This window comes from Tetrao urogallus (genome assembly GCF_951394365.1).
Source record: "Tetrao urogallus genome assembly, chromosome: 3".
NCBI lineage: Eukaryota > Metazoa > Chordata > Aves > Galliformes > Phasianidae > Tetrao > Tetrao urogallus.
Genome location: NC_136815.1, coordinates 78,449,830 through 78,474,506, shown reverse-complemented (window position 1 = coordinate 78,474,506; position 24,677 = coordinate 78,449,830). Strand labels below are relative to the sequence as shown.

Here is a 24,677-nt window from a genome sequence, read left to right as displayed (position 1 = left end):
AGCCTTCCTGCCTGGCTGAGCCTCAGGTCAGATGGCCTGCTTTCTTGAAGGCCACACAAAGGTGAAAGGGATTCAGATTGGTCACACACCCCTTGCCCCAGCAACCCAAGAGAGTCTCGCACAACTGGGCTGAGCTTTCCACCCCAGCTATATAAATAATGCAAAATTATTCTCCTGAGAGATGAGGGAGGCTGAGGCCATCCTTTTGTTCTGTGGATGAGAAGTTCATCATGACACAGTGGTCACCCTGTTAGCTTCATGGGTTCTCTTCACCCTCAGAGCAGTACTACTGCAAACAGCTTTAATAACTTTCTAGAGAGGAGCCCTCCCTGCTGAGATCTTTTTTGTCAGAGCAGATGAGAATACACTTGACCAGAAACCCCTTCACTCTGGCAGGAAACAAGCACTGATCTTCCTATACGTTCAGACTGAAGAAAGGCTCCTGCAACTCTTGTGCATAAGGAGAACATCAGAAAATTACCCCTGGTCAGGAAATGTAAAAAATACCATGATTTCTTCTTGGGGGTTCCCTGAGGCTCTTTTCCCTTCACCTTTCCGCAGTGGCTGGTGGAGGAGGCTGAAGGATACAGGATCTGAACCAAAGCCACCTGAGTAGCTGAGACTCTACTAACAATTGCTATTATTCTTTGAATCCAATCCCTTGGTCCTACAGCTCTAAGTGTGACAGTGGTTACAGTGATTTCAGCTCAGACAGGCTGAGCTCTGGAAATCGCTTCATGCTGCCTAAATAAAGCGCTGCTTATAAATGAAAAGATCAACGGGAATGACAAATTTGTTGTGGCAGATGAAGGAACATGTGCCTGACCCTCAGCAAACTCCATCTTCAGGCACTCCCTCCCTCTCCTGTCACTTGGGAAATGTCTGCAGCTAGCTGTCCTAGATCCTTCCTTCACCTGCTAGCTGTTCATCTTCAGCTGCAGGGGCTTGTGTTCCTCTGAGGAGATGCAGTAAGGTGGCAGTGAATCAGGGTTCAAAACTATAAAAATGCTTCTTGTTCAGGATTAATCTGATGCACTTTCAAGGCATATCAGTGCTAATTTGCCTGTTACTGTAACCCAAGGCAGTGCTATACCAACTCACACCCACAAGTTAGCAAGGGGCATGCAAGGATCTTGACTGCTGTGCTGGTTTAGGACTGGAGCTCCTGCTACATTTTGATGAGAAGGGCTGAAGCGACTTACTCCATCCCTGCCCTGCCAGGTGGGCACCAAGCTCAACAGCAGAGGTGGCCATTGCTTCCTTCTCTCATGGGAGGTATCGAGGATGACTGAAGTCCCAGTGAGAGGGATCACCTACAGAGCTACTACAATTCCCACCCAGTAAAAAAAAAATACCTTGGTCTGGAGCCCCTTCCAGCATGCTGCCCCTCTCCAGGAGGGGACGACTACTGGTGATCCACGTCCTCCCTCTCGCCAAGTCCCCCAGCCTGAGTTTCCCTCAGCTGTCCCTCGCTGCTGTTTGGGAAAGTCATGGAGAACTTGCCACCCCGTTGAGGAGACAGGCGGCCCGCAGGGCCTGGCCTCCCAATCCCAAGTCTCCTGGAGGACCCCGGGGCCAGCAGCGCTCTCGGAAGAAACAAATCTGTCCCAGCAACCGGGATCTGGGGACGACCCCTCGTGGGACGGTGTCTCACATCAGTTCAACACCTTCTCCGAGCTGTGCCCCAGCCTGCCCTCCTCTTGCACGGGCGGTGAGGCCTCGCTGTGTCGGGCCAGGCTTGGCACTGGGGCTGTGTGGTGCCGCGTCCCGCCGCTGCCCACTGGGATGTTGGCATGCAGCTCAGCGCACTTCTCCTTGTAGTGCTGAGCATTGCCGGCGAAGGTCTCGCAGCGGCTGGCGTTCTCCTCCTGCACTGGGCTGCTGACGTTCTCCTCGGCTGCTCCCGAGGCCACAGCTCCCTCCTGGGAGTTCTGGCTAAGGTAGACGACGATGATGTCTCCCTTGAAATTCATTACTTGTCCGCTGGAAATAAATGTGGAGTTACTATTTCCAGTCACATTTCCTGAGGAAGGAGGGGGGAGAAAAAAAGACAGGCATGATTAATATTTTCTCTCATGAGGAGGATGTTTAGCACTGTGAGTTCAATCCGCTGCGATAGCTTTGCTTTTGTTCCATGATTTTTTCCCCGTGACATAGGGATGCTCTCATAATCAATGCCTTCCATGGGGCTTTCTCACGATTTCCACTTGTGCCTCCTCAGGATGAAGCCTGTTGCTTCAGGGGGGCTGTCTGTGGCATCTGGGAAAGCTGTTCCTACATGCTGCACTGCCACAAGCAAGAAAGCGTGATAATCTCATCCTCCCACTGCCTCTGGACACATGAGCTACTCGCAGACTGCCTCCAGTTAGTGAGGAAACAGCTATTAGTATCCTGTTTTCCCCCTTGGTACGTGATCACTCCTAGCGTGTAGACAAAATAGCAGGTTTAATCAATAAATGCTGAAAGATTTAATGTCAGGCCATTGCAGTCACACGGAATGGAGCTTGTAAGATTACCTTGCATTGTCTGCGTTCCCACACAGGCACATCCCAGCACTCCCCCTGTGCCCACATGGACTTATTGGGATACAGCCCGCTACAGGGAACAGACAATCTATACACAGCAACCCAACAGTGTTATGGTTTCAGCAAGTCTCCCTGTGGTCAGAGAATTTTCACTATTTATTCAATCTTTCTGTAATTCAAGGACTGGGTCACTGACTCAAGTGACAGCAGGACCAGGCTGTGGAATTAACAAACTTCTCTCAGAACAGAAAGAAAATATCCAAGAACAAACTTTAAATGACAAACTAACAAACGTCCCCAGAATGAAATAAAACCGACCAAACCAAAGAGAAACTCTCAAAGCCTATGAACACCACTCCTTATAAATGCTTTTTTCCCACTGAGCTTCACTTAATCACAACTTGCAGATTGATCATGCATCTCTTGGGATATTTTGGTCATTTTCTTAATGCGTTTCTAGACATGAGAGGCACTGAGCATGGCCCAGCCCAGAGAAGTGCTGTTTCTCCAGCAGCCAAGAGTGCTGCTTACATCGCCAGGTGCTGTTTATACACCACTGGATTTCACTAGAGCTGAGTGAAGACCTCATGTGATACCCAACCAAGCGTAGGCAGTACTGGAGCATCTTTCTAACAGCTCTCCTCAAGCAATCCTATTTATTTCAGCTAAACCATCACACCTCTGGCTCTTTGCTTTCTTTCCAAGTATTGCTGATGAACACGAGGTGTCAATTGAGTGCTTTCCACAGGGATTTTTCCCTCCTAGGTGCTTCCCCTGTGTTCAGGTTAATTGCTTGCCATCAACATAACTGTGTCAGGCACCATGGGGCTACACCAATACCTGTTTGCCTTTGCATGGACTGCCTTTCACTCAAAAAAGGCACTGTAAAAGTTCACCTGAGCTAGGTGATTAAGATCACACCTTAAGATCAAGATTAAGAAGAGCAAGAAGACACAAGAACTTCCTGGGTTGCACTAAGAAACGTGCTTCCAATCAGATAACACATAAAGGACTCCTTCAGAGGATAAATGAAGGCATTGCTGCCTGCAACACTTCAGCCTTTCGATCTCTTGATGATGTTAATTACAAAAACAGATATATTTTTGTGGTAATTATCTGCTAGGAACTGGAACAATGCAAGTGATTAATTTCCTCAGAGCCATCTGATGTTGCTTCTTGTAGCTGAGCTGGGATGGTGTGGGCTGTGAATGTGAAGGCTCTGCAAAGCCATCCCTAGCCATGAGTCACTGAAGTCCTCCACCACTCATGCCTGATGCTGAAGTCCTGCACAAGGTCTGAGATGGCCATGATCCAATGCTCCACATTCTGACTGCTTCCAGGCTCAGGGAGATCTAAAAGGTGCTTGAAGGCTCCTATCAACTACTATCCATGAAGCCTGAATGACACCTGTCCAGAGGTTTGCTTTGGTCCTTCCAGGGTTATTTCACATCAGGGGCAGATGTTGCAATTTCCCTTGTCATTCTGAGTACTAAGAAACTAAAACCAAAAGTTCATGGAATTACCCACATCATTTTTCTTCCCATTTTTTCATCCACCCACTTTCATACAGTTCTGCCTTAGCACAGCTGCATCCAAAGTAGCTGCCTGAAGAAGCTTTGTTACGTATGCATATTTATTCCACCTGGGCATTTCACAAGGCCCAGCAAAATGCTTTACACCACCACAGCTCCACCAGCAGCCCCAGAATGAGCTGGAGAGTGCCACACCAGGGCACCCACCATGCTACAGGCAGACAAGGCCACTCCAGAAGGCACATCAGCTCCATCCTGACTAAACCCACACTCTCACTGCCTGCGACTCAGCCAGCACCTCCAGGCAGTTATGCCAAGGTTGGGGTGAACCAGGAACTCTCCATCTATGCTCAGGTTTCACCAGATAGCACGATAGCAAGTACACAGCCAAAGGTACTGACACAGTGAAAATCATATATAAAGAATTATGGTGCAGAGTGAAGATAGCATATGCAAGCACTTAAACCTGCTTGCCCTCTTGTTCCTTACTATTTTCTCTTCCTCTTCTCGAGCGATTCAGAAAGAAAAGCAGTACTTCTGCAGTGCCAGATATGACTTGACTTTCAGTAGTACCTCAGAGTCACCTTCCACAGAAATAAAATCCATCTTTCTTTGCTACTTCTGACTTTTGTACACATCAAGCAGTGAAACTGCTTAAAGATTTCAGGAAACTGAAGCAGTAGAAAGAGTGTCTGCTCTTAGAAAGATCACTGCACATTACGAGATTCCTGCACCGCACTGTATGTTTAGAAGGGAAGGGCCTTCAAAATTTCACTTGCGGGTCTTCAAAGTGTCACTTTTGGTCTTTGGCAGATTGACAAGAATGTCTGCATGAGAAACGTTAAGGCATGATGTGGTTTTAAAGAAGGGCAACTGCTGATGATCGCTGTGTGTATTACAGTAACACTCAGATGTCCCAGACAAAACTAAGGTCCCATTATGCTTGGCAGTGCACAGGCAAATAAAAACAGAGCATCCGTCTTCAGGAGATTATCATCTTGAATGGCTAATAAGATACGACAAAAAGATTGCAGGCTTTTAATAATGAAGAAAAGCGACGTAAGCTTCGTCCAGAAAAGGCTCATAACTTGCCTTCTTTGGTGGTTTTCATCCCTGCTTTCATTTCAACTATTTTGCTATATTCCCTGAACCAGTAACTTAGGAGTCAATTAGAAAAGTGGAGACATCGGTGTTTCAAAGTTGTTTAGAGACCGAGTGCTAATATTTAGAGAAAAAATGTCTATATGAAATTATTTTTAAGTGAATCACAAAATTCACCTACTTTTGTTTATATATTATATATGTATAAATATAAATTGCATACATTAGCAATTTAAAACAAAGAGAAAGAGCTAAAAGCAAAATATTGATCATTGTCTCTCAGACCCAACCATGACCAGCAGGTTACAGCTGCGGCTGGTTCCATGGACTACCACGTGACTGTAACTGGACTGCAACCTAATGGCAAGGGCAAAAATGCACATGCAGGCTGCAGAATGAAAACATGCCCTTCAGAGTTGTGCATCTCTTCTCACTTCAGCCTTTTGGTCACTATTCTCTCCTCTTTCTTAGTCCCCTACAGAGATCCCTCATAGTGCTCACGCTACATGTGAAATTCACTGTAAACCAAATGGCCATCCTATTTCACTTCTGTCTTTCAGATTAGCTTCAGGGCAACTAAGTGAAAAAGCACCATTTCATTTTTCCCTTCTCCCACATCAGACCTTCTGAACAACACCAAATTAGCACTGAAGTTAACCCTACACAACTATGTACAGGCCAATCCCATGGACTTACCGGATGCTGGAGGGAGGTCTGAAGTGCTGCTGTTTGTCCCTGAAGTGCTTCTGTGTGTGTTCTGGTACTTTGTGTTGGTACCATCAGAAGACACATCTTCCATACCATGGTCACTTGCTAGAGGGCTCTGACCAGCAGAGAGAAAATTCAAGCCACAGGTGCACTGTGCGTAGCATCCAGTTTCTGGGGAGGTGGAGGCACCAACAACTGCAGCACAGCAGGGTCTGCTCCCCTTTCTGGGAGTCTCCTTGTATGAAATGCCACACCTCACACAGATCTTCTCTGAGTCACGGTTCATTGCGAAACGATCTGTGTCTTTGCTGTCAATTTCCTTTGGGCAACCATGGGAATGCTGGCAAGATTTCTGGAGGTATTTGTCCATGGTGGCATGTACACCATCTGCACCAGAGGAAGGGTCAGAGCCCCGAGGGATGGACACATCCTCTGTGCTCCCGATCCCTGAAAAGCACTGATTTAAGCTATCGTTCTCCCCTATCTCCACCGGTTCTGAAAACAGTGACAAAGTTTTACTGTCAGGCTGACTCAGTAAAGGTAAATAATCGGCAGTATTGAGATCTTTATCCATATATTCATCTTCCGTGGGAACGGGGGAGAAATGGTCATCATCGGTCTCAGTCCCCACGGAGATCTCCTGGAAGGTTCCCCCAGCCCTGCAGAGTGCCGTGCCTGGGCTGCCGTGCCTGCATGTGGACTGAGCACAGGGCGAGCTCCCGGGGGCAGGGGAGCCAGCAGGGCCCAGGAGATGCATGTCTTCGGAGAGCCGCGGGACGGTGGTGTTCGTTATATTTACAGTAACGTAGGCATCTCTGGATGGCTCCTGAAAGAAAGTTGAAATAAAACTGTATTTAATAAAGGAACTGGTTGAAGGTTGTTTTCTGAACGAAGAAGAAGTAGGCATGCCTTAACGCTTCCTCAGCGTGGAGCTGGTGGGATTGAGTGGCATTGCTGGATTCGATAAAACATAATCTCGGATAATAGAGTTGGCCAGCTCTCAAGCATCACAGAATCATCTCAGTTGAAAAAGACCTTCACGATCATCAAGTCCAACCAGTCAACAGAGCACCTGAGAGTTAATAAATCTAGAAGGGCTGCTGGATTCTGCTGTTTCTTGGGGACACCGGTTAGACCTACCTAACTGCTTAAAAGGTTTGTAACTCCTCTGAATAATCTACGTCTTTGAAGGGCTGTTGATCTGTGAAGACCTCACTGTGAGCAAAATCTTTATTAGTAACCATAAAATAGTAATAGTAGTAATAACTGATTCAAATATTGGATTGATTCAGAGACGTGCTAGAAAAACAGAAGTCAAACAGACAAGGTTGCTTTAACCTCGAATACTTTAAGACAACAATTGCAAATGCCTGTGACATCATTTTGCCAATAGTTCTACAGTTAAGTTATATTTTTGGTTGAAGCTCCATAAAAAATAAAGATTTGGGAAATACTTCAAGGGTTCCCTTCAGTTCCTGCCAGTCATGCATAATGATGGGTATTTGGGAACCGCTACCTTTCATTTCTAGCATCTGTTCCCTTCCTCCACAGTGGAGGACACAAAGTAAATGCTGCCAGCCACTAATTGCTGTTGATTCACTCTTCTGTCCCAGAGGATCTGAGCAGCTGCCAGTGCAGGACATTGCAAGAACATTTATGAGACAAAAGAGGAACTGCCTGCTCAAAAAGCTGCTGGGTTTGTTTTCTTTTTTGTAGCAACAGGACTTGAGTGTTACCACATCTAAGCTAGACAGAGCTCTTAGACTGGCAGGTGGGGCAATGGAAGAGCATGCACGTGGGAGCTAGGGGACCTCAGTCCGCGTCCCTGATGTCAATCACACAGTGCACACGCATGCGAATCTTTGCTCCCAACCAAGAGTTTCAAGCAAGGGCATCTGAGGCTGTTTCAGAGCAAAACCCTTAGGAAGGTCATACGCTCTTCACACACGAGGTTTTTCAGTGACTGACAGAATTAAAGGGGCTTGTGGCCATTTCCTTTAGCTGATGGCTCTGTTCTTAGTTCCTTGAATGTTCAGCATTCCTGGTGTCGCACTAAATCCAGGTCTCTCTCCCATGAGGACTCTGGTATGTAAAAGCATGCAACTCACGTTTAGTTTTTCCCAGCCTTAGAATTCAGAACGGCTCTCTCTTAGGTGAGAGTCTCAGGTGTTCAGTAGCATGGGCTTACGTTCAACTTTCTCTTCTAACGAATATTTAATCATCACAGAGACTGTTACCACTGTTAAAGCTGGCTGAAACCAAAGAGCAGGTTCAGAAGCTATTTGAGAATCTTGATTTCATAAGCCTCACATTTACAGAAAAACAGACTAAAAAAGCCAAAGCTGTAAGTGGCTTCTGAGAAACTCCAAATTTGTTTTCTAGCCAAACACTAATATGAAGTCTAAAGTAAGGAGGGGTGTCAGGAATGTTTTGAGGAAACCATAAAACAGAGGGAAAATCTTAGTGCCCCTGACTTTACCTTTGTTCCTTTCATTTGGCTGCACACCTCGTTAGCCCAATTCTGTAGATCTGCTGTAGGGAAAACGAAAGAGTAGCTGTAACACAGAGCAGGCACTGAAACTAGCCACAGACCTAAACACCCACAGTCATTCACGACCCATAATATTATAGTAAATGAAAACCAGCAAGACTGTTTTTACTGACTGTTCAAGTGTCCCAGCATCAGGCTGTCTGAGGATTCATTCTAACTGGAACAGGGATGTATTTCTGTGGAACAAATGTTTCCAAGCTCCTAAGATAGATCACGTTAAACTGTGTTCCACATCAAATGGGGTTTCTTTCCTTGTCATATGTCACCACACTATGACTGGCCCGATACCGACCCACTTAGAACAGTGCAGTCTATTTCAAGAGAAGTCACATGGATGGCACAAAGACCATTCCCAGACAGGAGTGAGGAGACTGGAGAGAAGAGGGTAAGCCACTGAAACCACGGGATGGCAGTCTCAAGTATAGCATTCCACGTAACAGAGATGTACTTAATTAGGAAACACAGTTTATCGAAGTATCTCCCATGGAAAACCTTCAAGTCGAATAATGCTTTAAAGCTGTTTTATAGAGACAGCAATTCTTCTTGCTATTTATGCTTTCAGGAGATTGTGCAGGGCTTAAGTTTTGCTTTAAGCTTGCACTGGTTTTTGTATATCTGAAGATAGATAAGTCACTTAGCCCCTGTCACTTCCCAGCAATGACTCTGTACCTCTGATGTCAGGTCTGCACGTTTATAATCAGTCCCCAAAGGCAGACTCGGGAAGAGTTTCTTCTTGAGCCTGCAAGTCTCTGGTACTCTAATTAGAAGGATCTACTGTGCAAAGGCAATGAAGGACTGTCACTGCAGAGCACCAGGTCAATAGGAATGTTAAGTAAAGAGCACTCTCCCCTAACCTGCTGTGCATCATAAGTATTTGCTTTGCAAGGAGAGTCACCATTTCCTTCAGCCCATCCCAGGAATTCCAGATTTAGCACAACCCATGTTTAGTGTGGTAGAGGCAGCATATTTCTAAAACATGGGCTGAAAAATACCTTACAAGGGTTGCTGCCTTCCCTTCCACTGCTCCCAAAACATTTCATAGATTTCTGGGGCTTAGGAAAGGAGATCGAGGGAAAAATACGGCAGGAAATGCTTTCCATGTTTAGGGGAAGAAAATAAAAAATGAAAAGAACACTAAGACTATGTTCTTAACTGTGAAGACCCACATCTTAACACGGATTCGAGTTACTGCAGGAAATTTTTCTGTCCTATTCACAATATACTCAAAAATCCAATGTTATCCAGTGTATCTTTGCTAGATTGTATATATATATTTACTATTTATGTTACTCTCCCCCTGCTTTCCTCTTCTGTGCCAGGCAGTGCGAAGTTACCATGCTGATACACAACCCTCCCCCACCCCTCCATCATACATGTTGTGGCTACACCCAGTCTCAAGGCACTCATCTCCCTGGCACAGCTGGCTGCAGGAAGATGCTGAGCAAGATGCATTATGCATAGGTATAACATACTCCTGCCTATAGGAAAGATTTTCAGGCCCAGCTTTGTGCTAGTCAAGACATCCATATGGACAGGAATTCAAAAAAAGTTCCTGAGTTTCATATCTTGGTGGGTACCTGTGAAAACAGAGTGCACAAATAGACACGTAGCTGTCACATTCACACATAACATTAGCTATTATGTACCTGTCAGCTTCTTCCCCTTATTCTTGTAGTATACGATGAAGATGACAATGCCAATTAGTGCCACAAAAAACAAGATGACAATCAACACATACAAGATCTTGTTTGTTCCTGTAAGGTATAAGAAAGATCATACCATCAACATGTTGCTGTTCTCAGCAGTATGACAATCCTTGCTCCTGTCATTTGCTTTTCCACAGGAGAGCGGTTTTGTTCTTCCTAACCGATTTTCAGTTTCTATAATAAGGACCACACTCTAGCACTTATGGAATTGTGTGACAACCAGTCTCATTAAAGGTACATGGTACAGAGCCATCTCACTACTTAGTGTCTGAGGGAGGTATGACTCAGCCACACTCCTCTGAAAGTTTTCTTGCAATCCACCAGCAGCCTATGGGCTGTGCTTACTCTGTCTCAAGATGAGAGGGATGCATAACTTGTGGAAGCTACAGAATTCAGCCAGCAAAATTTTGTCCTCGTCTAAGAATCACTGCATGCTTCACAGGATAGAGAAGAGGGCAACTGGCAAGAAGGGAACATTAGGCAGGAGACACAAGAAGTCAATGGCCTTTCTGTTAACGTGCGCAGAAACCGGCAGGCTGACAAATGAAAGAGCAGTAAATGTGATGGAAAAATGATGGATGTATAATAGCAACTGCTCACCATGCAGCTTCAGAGAGAAGTGAGAAGCACTGCTTAGCACTGGGCATGGGCCCTAGAGCTGCTAGGCTTTAAAGGTAAGATTTCACAAGAGCTCTGTCTTGGTCTACAGCTGATTCCCACTGACTCATCCACAGTGGGAAAGGAGTTAAGCCAGCCAAAAACCCTAGTGAACATATATTCCTCCTCCCTGTACTTTCTAATAGATAAGCCCTATGAGGACACATACCATATTCTGGTTGCTCAGCCATCTTCTGCTTTGTACAAACTGCATCCGATTTATCAGTCCCAGGGACTATTTCTGTCAATCCCAGAGCTGAACAGCTAAAAAGGAAAGACAAAGAAGCTAGAATCCCAAAGACAGAGCTCATTGTGGCTCCTACATTTCTGCAGAGTAATACTTTCTGTTGTAAAGTACTCTTGCATTTCTCCATCCTGAAGCTCAGACACCTTCTTTATCTTCATCTATGTCAACTCAGCAGTTGCTGTCCTAGCTGTCTTTCTCCCACTCCAGAAAGACTTGAGATCCAACATGAGAAAGCCCTTATCTCTATCCAGCCAACCGACATGCTCTATAAATGCCACAGAGAAGCAGAGACACTCCACTGAAAAGTGTGTTTGCTCAAGCTTCTCACTGCCTTGTGGCTGTAATAGGCTTTTTGGAAGGCAAAGTAACTTACTTGGTCCAGGATTTACACTCATCAGTGGATGAAGCAACCTCTGAGAAGTAGCCTCTGGGACATGGCATACAGTCTGTGTCCTTATCTTGTTGCACTGTGTGTAGCAGAGGAAGAAAAACATCACCACTGAGTTTCTGTGAGTTCTTTCCAAGTGAGGGGAAGGTGACTATGTTCCCCCATCCTCCCACTCCACCCCCACCCCAAAAGCTTCCCTGAAGATAGAGGGACCTAAAATTATAATAAAGCAACAGTGACAGTCACACATAGGCAGAAAAAAGTGCTCAGGTGAGAGGAGCACATTCCCCTGCACGATCAGAATAAAAAATGATCAGGCACCATTTCCAGTTATTGCAAAATAATACACTGCTCTCATACGAGTCCACTTCCATTTACTTCCTCTTGTCAATACAACACAGGCAGTGACGTTAACTGATGTTGTCACTTCTGTGAAGCCACAGTGAACAAAGTTCTGTATCACGGTTTGCTAGATTGCAGGAAAAACACCACCACTCTGCTCCAAGCCCATGCAGCATTTCGTCCTCTATTGCTCTATTGTGTGCTGAATTTTCAGTGATATAGCTGTTCCCAGCGTCCATTACAACCCTGAACTTAACCATCTCCATTATCCACCCACAAAACACCTGCATTTTGCTTTTCTGTCAGATGTGGGACTAAATTGCATGTCCGTAATAAATTTTTGCATTGCATGTCATCTAAGGAAAGGAACGCTTGCGCTACCTTAGAGGTGTTTATTGCGTTTAACTCATAACCTCATAGAAAGGCAAAACAAAGCCATTTGACAAAAACTGATTTCAAATCTGACCGCAGCAACAACCACCAGTGGATCACTTCTTTGAAGCTGGGGGCAATGCATAAATTAATGATCCACAGTCAGGCACCTCAGCAAACATTAGAAACGCACTGAAGACCTTGCTGTTATTGCCATGCCCATGTTAAAGCTGGCAAACCTCACTTGATTCAAGATTTTACTTTAACTACAAAGGCAGAAGCCTTTCAAATGCAAATAGTCCTGGAGAGTTACACACAGTAGTAATGGTCTGAGAGTCTACAGTAGCTACTCTTTAATGTCACAACCCACACAGTGTAGGCCAGAGATTGGATGTTTCATTTGTATGTCCCCTCTCTGTATCTCACCAGGATGCCCAATTCCAAACCCCTGAGCACAAATGGTGTTTCGCTGACAGCAGTCACAGTCCTCATTCCAGTGGTAACCTGTGGTACAGGCACACTGCCGCTGGAACGTGCTGTTTCCTGGGTTCACCTCTTTCAAAGCCTTCCCTAGAAGAGAAAGCAGATGGCAGTAAATATCTCTCTGATAACAAGCCTTGAGTTTACATCCTGTTCTACCTATTTGCTTTGCTCGAATGCCAGAGGTGAAACCACTCATGTTAGAGGAATCTTTCAAGAAGCGTGGGAGGCCATTGATCAGCCTCACTGATTGGGCTCCTGAGCAATACTTTTCCTTGTAGCTCCTGTAGAAAATAAATAGAGCTTTTGCAAGAGTGAGACAAGGGCAGAAGTGAGTGCAAAATATGCTGGGCAGAAGGACATTAAGATCCAACTCACAGGGAGTGAATGGCCTGACTGAAGATAATCTTTTCAGCATCACGAAGACCATATTTGCAGTGTTCAGCAGTGCATAGAATCAAAACCCTCTGGTATCTGGGGACTTCCCCATCCACCAGGTTCTTTTGTGCAAGCTCAGCACTCACTGCCACGCACCCAAAAGGAGGATATTCCCTAGATCCACTTGCCCATCTCATGCTTCACTAATTTGGATTAAAAAATTCTCCAGTATGAACAGCTCACCCTGATCACATATTTTATGTAGCAAGCATTTGTCTTCTTCGTTCCAGACATCCATATACTCATTGGGGCCACATGGCTGGCACACACTGTCAGAAGACTCAGTGCATTTAGCAGACATATACTTTCCTGTGAAGGAGAGAAGGACAAGCAGATAATTTCCAAGCTCCACAGCATTTCTCTGAGCACTCTGAGGGAAAATGAGATAGGCTAACACTGCTGTGCTACTGGGGACAACCATTTCTTCCTCTTGCTCCACTCATTTCCTCACTCAGGTGAGGAACCAGAGTGGCACTGAGACATCTGTGAAGCTCACGAGAGCAAGTCGCCTTACTGACCTCCAGAGCTGTTTCTAAGGAGCTTTTCAATTAGTGAGGCAGTACAGCCCAGCACTCACATACCTGGCTCACATTTCTTGCAGCACCGTCCAGAGTATTCATAGTGTCGTTCACTGTCACATGGCAGAGTGCTTTGTAGTGACAACTGGAGAGGAGAAAAGACAGAGAGGGCATGAGACCCAATATACCCGGAAAGCTTCACACCTATCTCATCACAGTGCTGAGAGAGAGAAGCAAAAAATTTCTCCAGTGTAGCATTTTGTAGCCCAGCAGTAAAGCATTAAACATTTATGACTTCAAAGGTTCTTTGTAGACAACAACATGGAATACAGCCAGGTGATAAATCAATCATACCACAATCTGCAATTGTCACAAACTTTTGGCATGCTATTTAACCTTTTTTTTTTTTTTTTTTTTTTTACAATACTCAATTATTTCGAACCTATGACTTCAAGACAATTGTAACAAACAAACAAAAAAAGGTGTTGACATAATTCTATAGTCCCTGCCACGTATACGACCCCAGATCAAGACCTGGGTCACTGACAGTTTTGAAATATGGCATGTGGCAAACAAATACGGTGAATTATTTACATCCTTTGAAAAGAAGAAGTTCAAGAAGTTCCCGGCTTCCCACCAGAACACACAACACTCCTGGCTAGTCCCAGAAAATGCCAGACCTTAATTCTGCAGCTTTTTATGGCTCCCAAGGTGTTCTGCAGAGGTGACCTCATTTAATTGAGGCAGCCACCACCAAGGCGATACAAACTAAGCCAACAGCCTTCTTTCTTCTCCAAATCCAAAAAATCCAACACAACCCATCCCAAACAAACCAGGTGGAAGTGCTACACATGAGGCCCTTGCTTTGGGAGTCTCCTGGCACTGGTGCTCCAGGCAACTTCAACACCTCACATCCAGCTGGCGATCCTCCAATTGGTAAAATGACTCCAAACCAGATCACAGCAAGAAATAACTCATTATGGTTGAATGCCGCTATTAAAATCTCATTTACTCAATTTTTTACTTGGAGAAAGCTGCACCAGGACTTCTGCTGCTGCTCAGCAAGTGATTTGGCTGTCTAATAGTGCATAAAAGTACTGTGCCTGCTGATAATTGTTTCTATTCCACTACTTATTGTTCTCCCCTGGTTTCCTCCGTGTCTTTTCCTCTCCTCTTTCTTCCTTTTCTAATCGCATCAACTGTAATATCTTGAATATAAACTATTTTTCTCCAAGCATCTTGATCTTCTAATGCTGGGACAGGTCTTGTGACTTAAAACTGATGAAAGAAGATGACTTTTTTTCTTTAAAACACCACCTCCTGGCTTGGAGTTTGAGCCATAAGCTGGTGCATGACTTGCATTTACCAAAACTGTGCCTGAAACAGAGTAAGTACCTCAAGCCAGAGCTTTTCAGTTTTCATACTTTTACAGCTTATTAACATCTTATAGCCATTTTTTATCACTACAATGATCCCATGTGAAATTAAGAGTTCAATCTTACAAGGACACTTCTTTTGTCTTATTGCTTCCTTGCCTCTTTCTTCTCACTTATTAGCAGTATCTTGCTTTTTGATCAGATCATACATTTTCTGGAACAAAGATTGCATTTCATGTTTGCACAGCACCACACACAAAAGCATCACCTACCATAACATAAATAAGCACTTACATACTCTCAAAAGCTTTCATTCTGCTTTATTCCTGACAGCCACCTTGTTCATCTTCCCAGTTACCAGGACAACAACCAGTGCTGGTGAAGCAACAGGTGATCTATGAACAGAAAGCTGGCCAGGCTGGCAGCTGAATGGAGATGCTGCTCAGCACCATTGGAGACTCTCTTGAAATGCTCCAGTAATGCAAGGAGCTAAAAACAAGCTCGACAGAATGGGGCTCACACTATGCTGCTTCCCTGAGCAGCAGAGAGAAGATCTTGAGCAATCGATTCCTATTCCCAGGAGTCTGAAGTGCCAAGAAAAGCAGTGAGACCAAGGATGGATCCAGCCACTTGCTTTATCAACAGAACGTTCTTTTCTTCCTTGTTTGCCCCAGTTTGAAAGTTCCTCTTTAGAAGAAAAGGCTAAAAACTGAAGTGTCAAACCAGGGCAAAGTTGTCCCATTTAAGGAAGGATATGCAAATCTGCTGAAGGACATTCAGCAGACGGGCTTGGAATAATTTATGAGAACCAACACTCATCCTGAAAAGAACAAGCAACCTCCCTGCGCAGAGGCCAGGAGCATATGCTAATTGCTCACTACCTTTTGTAAACTGCTTTGGACCTTCCTGCTTTGTAGCATGAAGAGGGCAATTATTGCAAAATACTCCCAGCTGCAGCTGCGTAAATCTATGCTCTGTGTCAATGAGCATTATCCTCTGCGACAGCGTCCTTCCCCTTTTGAGACAAGGCAATGCATTTACAAAGCTGCACTATTCCTTCTTTTATTTATCTCAATGAAATAAAGACAAAGCTATCAGTGTCCATTTGTTAACTCCCTTCTGAGCTCACAAAGGTGAAAGACTGGCTGGACCTGCTGAGTGTGAAAGAAGAGCATGGAGAAGATGGGAATGGAAACAACAGAACCTTCACATTTTCTTTGGGTAGATCCAGTGATCTTGGAGCCTTTTCTTAACAGGGCCCCATTGAAGTTTGGTTGTTCCTTGTCCAATCATCTGCCAGAGGACTGCAGAGCACTGTCAAACAGGACATCAGCTTTCTGGAGGGTGCAAGAATCCAATACTAAGCACATGTGCTGCCAGCAGCACGATGGGCTGATGCTCCACCAGCACCAACGCATTCCCAGCCACAGCGTCCATCTGAGACAAGGAAGTGCAATTCATTTCACAGAGGAGGAACTCCGGCCCAGAGGCCAGCTAGTTTCAAAAGGTGACAGGAAATTAGTGGCGAAGCAGGAAAGAGAAACAAGTCTCCAAAGTCTTAAGCTTGTCCAGGCAATGGTGATTTTGACATCGTGGAGCTCTTCTCTTTAAATAAGGGGCCTCGGTGAAAGCAAAGATGCCAACCTCATCTGAAGTAATCACACAGAACAAAGAAAACCCAAGCTGGTTATTTGTTTAAGTCTCACTATTGGTAAATGTTTGCAGTAAATACCACCACAAGATGCGAATGAAAGTTTTAAAATGGCCTAGGTATCTTCTGCACATTTAATTTGTCACTTAAAATGTGTGCAAAGCACACATATTTGTACCAATTCCTGAATAAAGTTAGTTGTTCTTCTTTCAATTGGTTTTGGGCAGCCTGCAGTAGAGGGTCCTGCTAGAACAGGGGCTGAACTGGAAGAACACTGGTGGTCCTTTCCCTCCTCAGCCGTGATAAACACTTCCTCAGAAGAATAAGACAAGAATACCCAACAGGAGAAGAATCCAGAGAAAAAAAAACAACGCATATCCTCTGGGCTCAGTGGATTGTCAAAGGCTGTTTGGTAAAGCATGCCAACACCTGCTTACCTTCAAGCACATGAGTAGCACCACTGACTTCCTTGGAGAAACATGCATGCTCCTGTCAAGGTTTGCAGGAGGACTGTGCTTTAGTGCCAAGCCCTTTTTTCCTCCCATTTGTTGAAAAGAACGCTAAGCAAGAGTGTGCTTGTGCTCGTAGGGTCGGAGAACTTCAATGAGTCAGCTGCAAAGCACAACCATGTTACTTGGGCCTTGAAAAAACACACACACAGGTGCTTCTGAAAGGGGAACCAGAAGCATTCAGATTCCTGTCCTCGGGCTTACGGAAATATTTATTCTCGGTGCTGTTGAGCAATCGGGTGACAGCAGAAGCTGTGTGTCATGGATGCTAAAATTACTTTCTCACTCAGATGAATATTCAGATGGACATTTCGGAGAAGATAAAGTTGCACGGGCCTCTTTCTTTTAAAAGAAAAAATCTGGAAGAACAAGCTCGGGGGTTTCCACAGCCTTTTTCCCATGTCATTTCTGAACAAGAACCTGAGGCCTTAATGGGGACTGCTCATTAGCGATAATCTTAGTTTAGAAAAGCTGAGATGTAAAGGGACACGCCAAAGCCTACCTACCTCAAGGTGACACCTTTGTGCTCAGTGTGGTTTTTTCTGGAGAGCATTCAAGATATCTCCCATCATTTCACTGAGCAAAGCACATTCTTTCTCCATTTAGTGCTGCCAACCCAAACTACCTATGGGAGAGCAAACTCAGGTGGCTCTGGCCTTGCACGCCACTTGTTAGTTGAACTCTGGGCCCTGAACATACCCATACTACTTGCTTTTGAGATTCTTAGCCATACTTAATGTACTGCTACAATATTTCTACGGCTCCTTGGCTTGGGCTTTATTTACCCTTGTCAATAGGGCTGAGCTCTGACCAACAGTTTCTCAGGTAATCTGAAGTAGACCCTGCAGCCTTGGCACCTTGGTCTTCAGCAGGGACTGGCTTCACTGCTGATACAAAAAATTAAATTAGAACAGCACGCAAGTCACCACCACACAATTCCAGTTATTCACTTGCAGGTCTGTAATTCAACACAAAAATTTCAGATTGTGAATGAAATGCTTTTGGTGATGTCAACTTTCCAGTGACCAGTAAACCACATCACAAAACTACCATCACGTGGTAAAATATAGCCGGGAAATGGCAACGGCTACCGACTAAATATTATTCCAATCTTAAAAATAGGTCCTTGAAACCCTGCTAGAGCCTGAATACCTAAAGAGGCCAGAAGGAACATGAAGAATAAAATAGATAATAAAGAGATTAAGAGAAAAATGTAACTTGCAGCCAGAAAGTGGATAAGCAGTGGTCAAAGCTCAATCCTGACTATTACCATTGCCTTTTGGTTTTAACATGTGGTAAAAGCAAGCATCTGAGCAACAGGTCATGCTCCACAGAGGGGAAGGAGCAGCAGTCAGTGCTGCTTGCAGAGGGTACACCACGCAAAGAAGTGTCACACAGACCATGCTGGCAGCAGCATGCTGAGACCGCAGGGATAGCAGTTGGGAGATGGCTGAGAAGATAGATGGCGGGGCTGAATGCAGCCAACTGAGCACGTCCATCGTGCAGCTTTCTTTTGCAGGCTGAAAACTCGCCATCACATGCCCAGCAGATGCAAAGTCATCTCCACACAACAAGCTCCAGGCTTGGACCTGTGTACTGTGACATGCGTCTGCCAACACGTGGCATCCTGAATGCATCAGCCTGCTGGTCCTCGCTGCCACAGTCACTCAAAGACTGACAGCTACTAGGTAGGATGCTTTAAAGATGAATCAGAGAGCAGAAACCCAAAAGCCAACCAAACCAAAATATTTAACAGAGAGGTTTGGTAGCAACACAACAGTCCCTAACAAGCAGGAATAAGAACAACAGAGTAAGGACATAACCAAAGCTACTACATAGCTGTGCTTGTGAGGAAAGTTGCAAGGTCTCCCTCCTAAATGAAACAGGTGCAACAGCACCGCTTACAAGGAGAGCTCAACAGTCCCAGCCCTCCAGGCACAGCGTCAGCCACTGCTGTGAGTAACCTTTCACCCATTGACACTTCCAATTAGAATCATTACAAGGCACTAGAGACACATTTACAGGGAGTGCTTCAGAAGATTACTTGTCCATGCTTCATCACTGAAGTTGAATCTCAATGCAGAAATAACCACGAGAGATTTCCAGGGTCTGTCTGCACTGCCTTCATCGAGAAGGAATCACTGCTTTTGCGAAGGGACGCAGGATTGGGCTGAGAAATGGTTAATTTACTCTTTTAGTGTCACCATGAGGAACCAACTGTGCCGGGGTTCAGCCAAGTCAGCAGGAATACCCCTCCCCGACTTGATGGGGCTTTGGCTGATTTCCATGATGAGCCTGCTTTACTACATGCAGTATTATAGCAGGGGAGAGCTTTTTTCTTCCTGTGAGAACAGATTCATGGAATCATCTCATTGTTCTTGCTGCCGAGCAATGAAAAGTTACAGAGAACACGATGCTCGTAAGGCAAAACTATTTGGTGCAGCAAAATAACAGGCTCAAAATAGACTCCCCTGTGTGCTACATAAGCAATTTTTAAGCCTTCATACGAACCTAGTGGCACATTTTTCCCTATCTGTACTCCAGATTAATAGGTTGCCTAACAAAACTTCACAGTATTTTTTTTTCCATGTGAGACTTTTTCTTTTCCCTCCATTTTGACCACTGACTAAATATACTCTGCACCAATCTGCAGTCACAAATGTTGTTCTTTGTCATTCTTGAACAGCTCCTATACACTTCTTTTTCTTTTGGAGTAGCCACAAAGCGGTCAGGGTGAATGACCTCACTTTTTTTTTTTTTTTTTTTTTTTTTTTTTACCCCTCCCCAGCTAATTGGCTCTTGCAGGGTGGATTAAACCAGCTTGGCTCTCCCACCACGCACAGCCTCTCCTGGTCCCTGCCATTGGGGTGGGGAACAAGAGTGAGGGTTAGGAATGGCATGGTGGCTGTGGGCTACAGGATGTATCTGCTTCCTTCCCAGCAGGCCTCCATGTGACTTTGGTGAGAAGAGGACAGGGCCCTAACCTGCTGTGATTAATGAGTCTTCAGCTGTGTTTGCAGCCATGACATCCTAAGCGCTGTACAAACAGAGAAGAAAGCCAAATCCTCCGCCCAGAGAACTCATAGCCGGCACAGACAAACAGAAAGGTAACTAAAGGGAGAAATGCAGAGCAGCTGAGGTAGGTGTGCAGGCATAGGACAGAAACCAGAGTGTTCTGGAGTGCTTAGCACCAGCTAGCACAGCCCCGTGGAGTGGGGCTGAGCCCAGCACGGTGCCCACCACCATTAAGACACCACGTCACAGGCACGATGCCTCGGCACGGTGACAAATGTGCAGTGACCCACCAGGACACCCACACTTCCCTGGAGCCCTGACATGTAGCCAGGGCCACCCTTGCAGCTCACCCTGCAGCTTTCAAGTTGCTCCATCCCACATCTGTGTGAACTTTGGGCTGTGTTTAAAGACTAAGTCATAAAACAGGGCAAGTTCTTGCAGGCAGACTATTGCATTACACAGACAGAGGCCTACCCAAGTCCATAGTGCAACCTGGTTAAACAGAACTTAATTTTTATATTGCATCTATAACACACAAATGTTTGCCTTTGTGCTTTCCATCAGTAATAACGAGCCAGTCTCAGAGCAGCTGCAGCAGAAGCCCACAACTGATGGGATGGCATGCCAAGCTTCCAGGGAAAGGAAAGGGCAGCCTTTGCAAGAACACAGCTGCAGCTGAGGACTCAAAGAACCATACAGCCCAGCTTCCCTCTTCTCCCTGCTGCCCACCTCCTGTAAGCTAATCAGACTCATTTGGGTTGGAAGAACCCTTACAAGCTGTCTAGTCCAACTCCCCTGCAACGAACAGGGACACTTACAGTAAGATCAGATTGCTCAGAGTCCTGTCCAGCCTGGCCTTGAGTGTCTCCAGGGATGGAGCACCTACCATCTCACTGGATTCTGCTGTTATGAGAATTACTTTATTTATTTCTTTGGAATACAGACAGGGAACCCTGCTGGCTTGGTCCACTGCAAATGCCACCAGGAGCCCTGGTCACACAGAGGGGAAGTGGGCAGGGAGCAGCAGGACAGCACGTGTCACCCCTTCACTGCATCTACACGTGTCCCTCCTACAGCAGGGCTTTCAGCATTTCAATTCAGAGGGACAGACAGGCACATGCAAAGACTGCTCTGAGCAGTGCTAAGGCATAAATGCCAGAGGAGAATGCTCTGAGGTTTCTGTGACTTTCTGTGCCGTAAACGACAAGGGTTAGTATTGCTACAGACAGCTGATAGGCTCTGAGTTCTACTGACTTGTGGAATGTGGTGAAGGTTTGTTTTGGTCCTGTCTGTGGGAAAGTAGAAATTACATCAGGAAGATGATGCTTAACATGAAAAGAGAAGCAACACCAGTTTCTTAAACCATGTTTTGGTTTGGTTTTATATGCAATGCGTTATTCCTCTTACACGCGGTGCTGTAAAATGTTTTTCATATAATCCAGCAGAAACTTTAAAGCAATAAAAAGTTCTCAGGTGCCTTTCCTGCAAGGGCATTTGGACAAATAAACTACAGTAATTTTTACACTGTTAACTCCAGAACAAACCCAAGGCTTCAGATGAGCTGTTACAGAAGTTCTGCTCTATCGAGTGATTCCTTTGGTCCCAATCAAAGCAGGAACACGAACTGGGAGGACCCATGATCTAACACAGCATGGACACTTTTATTATCTATTTTTTTCCCCTTTCACCTTAGAGTGCATTTTAGTTAACAGACAGATGTTGGCCAAAACTTTTCTAGATTATGAAGACTTCTAAATGTTCCCTGTAAAGCAAAGACTACGAAGCAGTGGAGGAATCCCATTGCTAACAAGAGAATAAGAAGAGTTGATGTTACATCAGGCAGCTGGGTTACTGCGTATTTGTAAATGCACATTCTAAATGCACACTGTAAATGCAGACTGTGTCTCATAAAGCCTAATGCTGTGTGCTCTGACAGCTGCCCAGGATGCATCACTCGGAAAAGATCATCTTGTGGCTGAAGCACAAGACAAGGAGGGTGAGCTCTGCTCCCAGCAGTTCTGCTCCACGCTCGGTGTGTGACCTACAGCAAGTCACGAATTCTCTGTTCCTGCTTCCTCTTTGGCGAAAATGATGACGATGATGTCTTTTCTCAGCAGCACCATGAGTACCCATTAACTTACATTTGCAAGTGTTTCTCATTCCTCACAGGAAATACATTGCGGATTTTACTGTCCTACCACCACCCACCATATTGGTGGTTCTGTACTAACACGAGTGCATCAGACAAACTTCAGCCCAGCTGCACTGATTCTCATAACTGGCTCCATCAGAAATGACAACCCGTAAGGGGATTACAAAGCCGCCGTTCAGACCAGTCAACCAAAGGAGAACCTGGAGGACTTCTGGGAGCAGCATCTCTCCAGGCCTGCCTTGCATTTACGTTCTGGACTTGTCAGCTCTGTCACTGTTGCAGACAAGGTACTGAAGTCAACCAGCTCTTCAACAATGTATGTTTTTTTTTCTATGCAAACTTAATACTACAGATTTCCTGGAATCCCTTATTATCTTGCTTACTTGTTTGAAGAACTGGCCATGGAAGGATGCACCCCATGCACTTACAGACTCAAAACTAAGCACATGTTGAAAGCAGAGAAAAGACTTCACATGTTTGCCCCAAGTAAATATAAGTTCCCTGTTTTGCATCCTCTGAAAATCACTGAATTGACAGACCTACTGGCTCCTACTTCAAGGTATCTAAAACACAGGAATCTAAATTTCCAAGGTTAGAATGTAGCAGGTTTCAGGCAACAAGGAGATTCCAAAGGAACAAGCGCCCCAAAACAAAACAGCTCCAGAAGGAAGAAGGTGTCACTGGAACAAAAGTACAAAGACCACTGAAGTCTGCTCACCTCAGTGCACTGATCACAGTTCTGAAGAGCAGGCAGAAAATAGGCAGATAGAGGTTACAGATGGGAGGTGGGAGAATCCACGCAAAATCTATGATGGGCAGGTCTCTTTTGAAACACGCAGGCTTGTTCATATACATATGGAGGACACCTGGAAAGCAGCTATTTAAGAGAAGCCTAAGGGGTGAGAGTGGACAGAAAGAAACATATATTTTGGCGGGGAAAAAAAGGCTTGTGTGGTTTCAAGGCAACATATTTAGGAACAGAGATCCAGAGGGAAGGCTCTCAGGGCTATGTGGTCAGACATTAAATTGTAAGCTGCAGACAACAGAGGCTTTTTTCTTCCTCCGTAATCTCTTTTCCTTGAAGCTGCACCTTGCTCTCAGGGAGCCCAACCATGACTCACGCAGCACTACAACAGCACTAAGTTGAGGGAGGCACTTAAAATGACACTTGCACCTAATAAAGAGTAATGAGAGAGAGAAACTGTAGAAGTTCACATGAAGGAAGCACACATGGCTGCCAAATAGTGATTAATGGGAGAAATAAAGCGTCTGTAGTGTAGGAAGGATGAAAAACCTGCTAGCCTAGAAGGCCCGAGATAACCTGAAGAAAGAGGAATTACTTTTAAGCAGTTTAATTAGAAAAAGTAAAGTGAGAGCTCCTCCCTAACGAGGAAAGGCTGAGAGACCAGGGACTGTTAAGCCTGGAGAAGAGAAGGCTCAGGGGGGAGCTCATCAATGATTACAAGTAGCTAAAACGTAGAAGCCATGTGGATGGGGTTAGGCTCTTTTCGGTGCCCTGTGACAGGCAGTGGGCACGAACTGGAACATAGGAAGTTGCACACAAACATGAGGAAAAACTTCATTCCTGTGAGGGCGACAGAGCACTGGAACAGGCTGCCGAGTCTCTTTCTCCGGTGATACCGAAAACCCGCTGGGACGCTTTCCCGTGCGACCTACAGGAAGGAGCCGCTTTTAGCAGAGGGTCGGACTGATGTTCTCCAGGGGTCCCGTCCAACCCAAGCCCTTCTACGAGCTCCTCGGCACGGCGCTGAGGAGGCTCAGCCGCATCAGGAAAGGCTCCGCGAGAGCGGGGCGATGCCGGCGACCGCACACGACAGGCAGCCAGCCCGTGCTTCGGGGAGCGTCGCGGACAGCGCTCTGCCCGCCGGCACCCAGCGCTCGCTGCCACCCTCCCCCGGAGGCGCGGAGGCCGCTCGATGCGCTCGCACAGCCGCCCGGGCCGTGGGCTCCGCGCGAGCAGCTGGGCCACGGCCCACGCCCGATCGGCGCGGCTCACGACGGCAAGGGCCAAGGAGCGCGCTCACACTCCCCGGAGTAAATCCGCTCGGCAGGGTGGAGCCTGCCTTCTTTTTCGCTCTACGTGCAAACGCTGCCCCTCAACAGAAGCGGGCTGCCTTCCCCGCCGATCCCCTGCCTTCGTTTGAAAGTATGTGTGTTTGCAAGAAGCAAAAGACGCTCGCGAGTTGCGAAAAAGAAACCACCGCCACCACAAGAGAGAGAGAGAGAGAGAGAGGCAGAGAGCCGAGGCGGGCTCGGGGTGCGGGGCGCTGGGAGTCGTCCCGCCGTCCCCGCGCTGCCCTTACCTGCGGGCGTCCCGCGGCGGCCAGGCAGAGCAGCGCCAGCCAGCCCGGCGGGCCCGGCATGGCGCCTGAGCCGCGCTACCGCCGG

General features: G+C 45.9%; 1 protein-coding gene across 1 annotated transcript; it reads right to left on the bottom strand.

Annotated features, from left to right (window-relative positions):
• Nucleotides 1–1,655: 1,655 nt before the first annotated feature.
• Nucleotides 1,656–24,652, bottom strand: TNFRSF11A (TNF receptor superfamily member 11a; the record flags this gene model as incomplete). The annotated part of the gene is made up of 10 exons (XM_079533423.1): nt 1,656–2,023; nt 5,855–6,692; nt 8,346–8,398; nt 10,064–10,171; nt 10,950–11,044; nt 11,401–11,494; nt 12,556–12,699; nt 13,231–13,356; nt 13,629–13,710; nt 24,593–24,652. The coding sequence occupies 10 exons, from the start codon at nt 24,650–24,652 to the stop codon at nt 1,656–1,658; spliced, it is 1,968 nt and encodes a 655-aa protein (XP_079389549.1).
• Between the last annotated feature and the right edge of the window lie 25 nt (nt 24,653–24,677).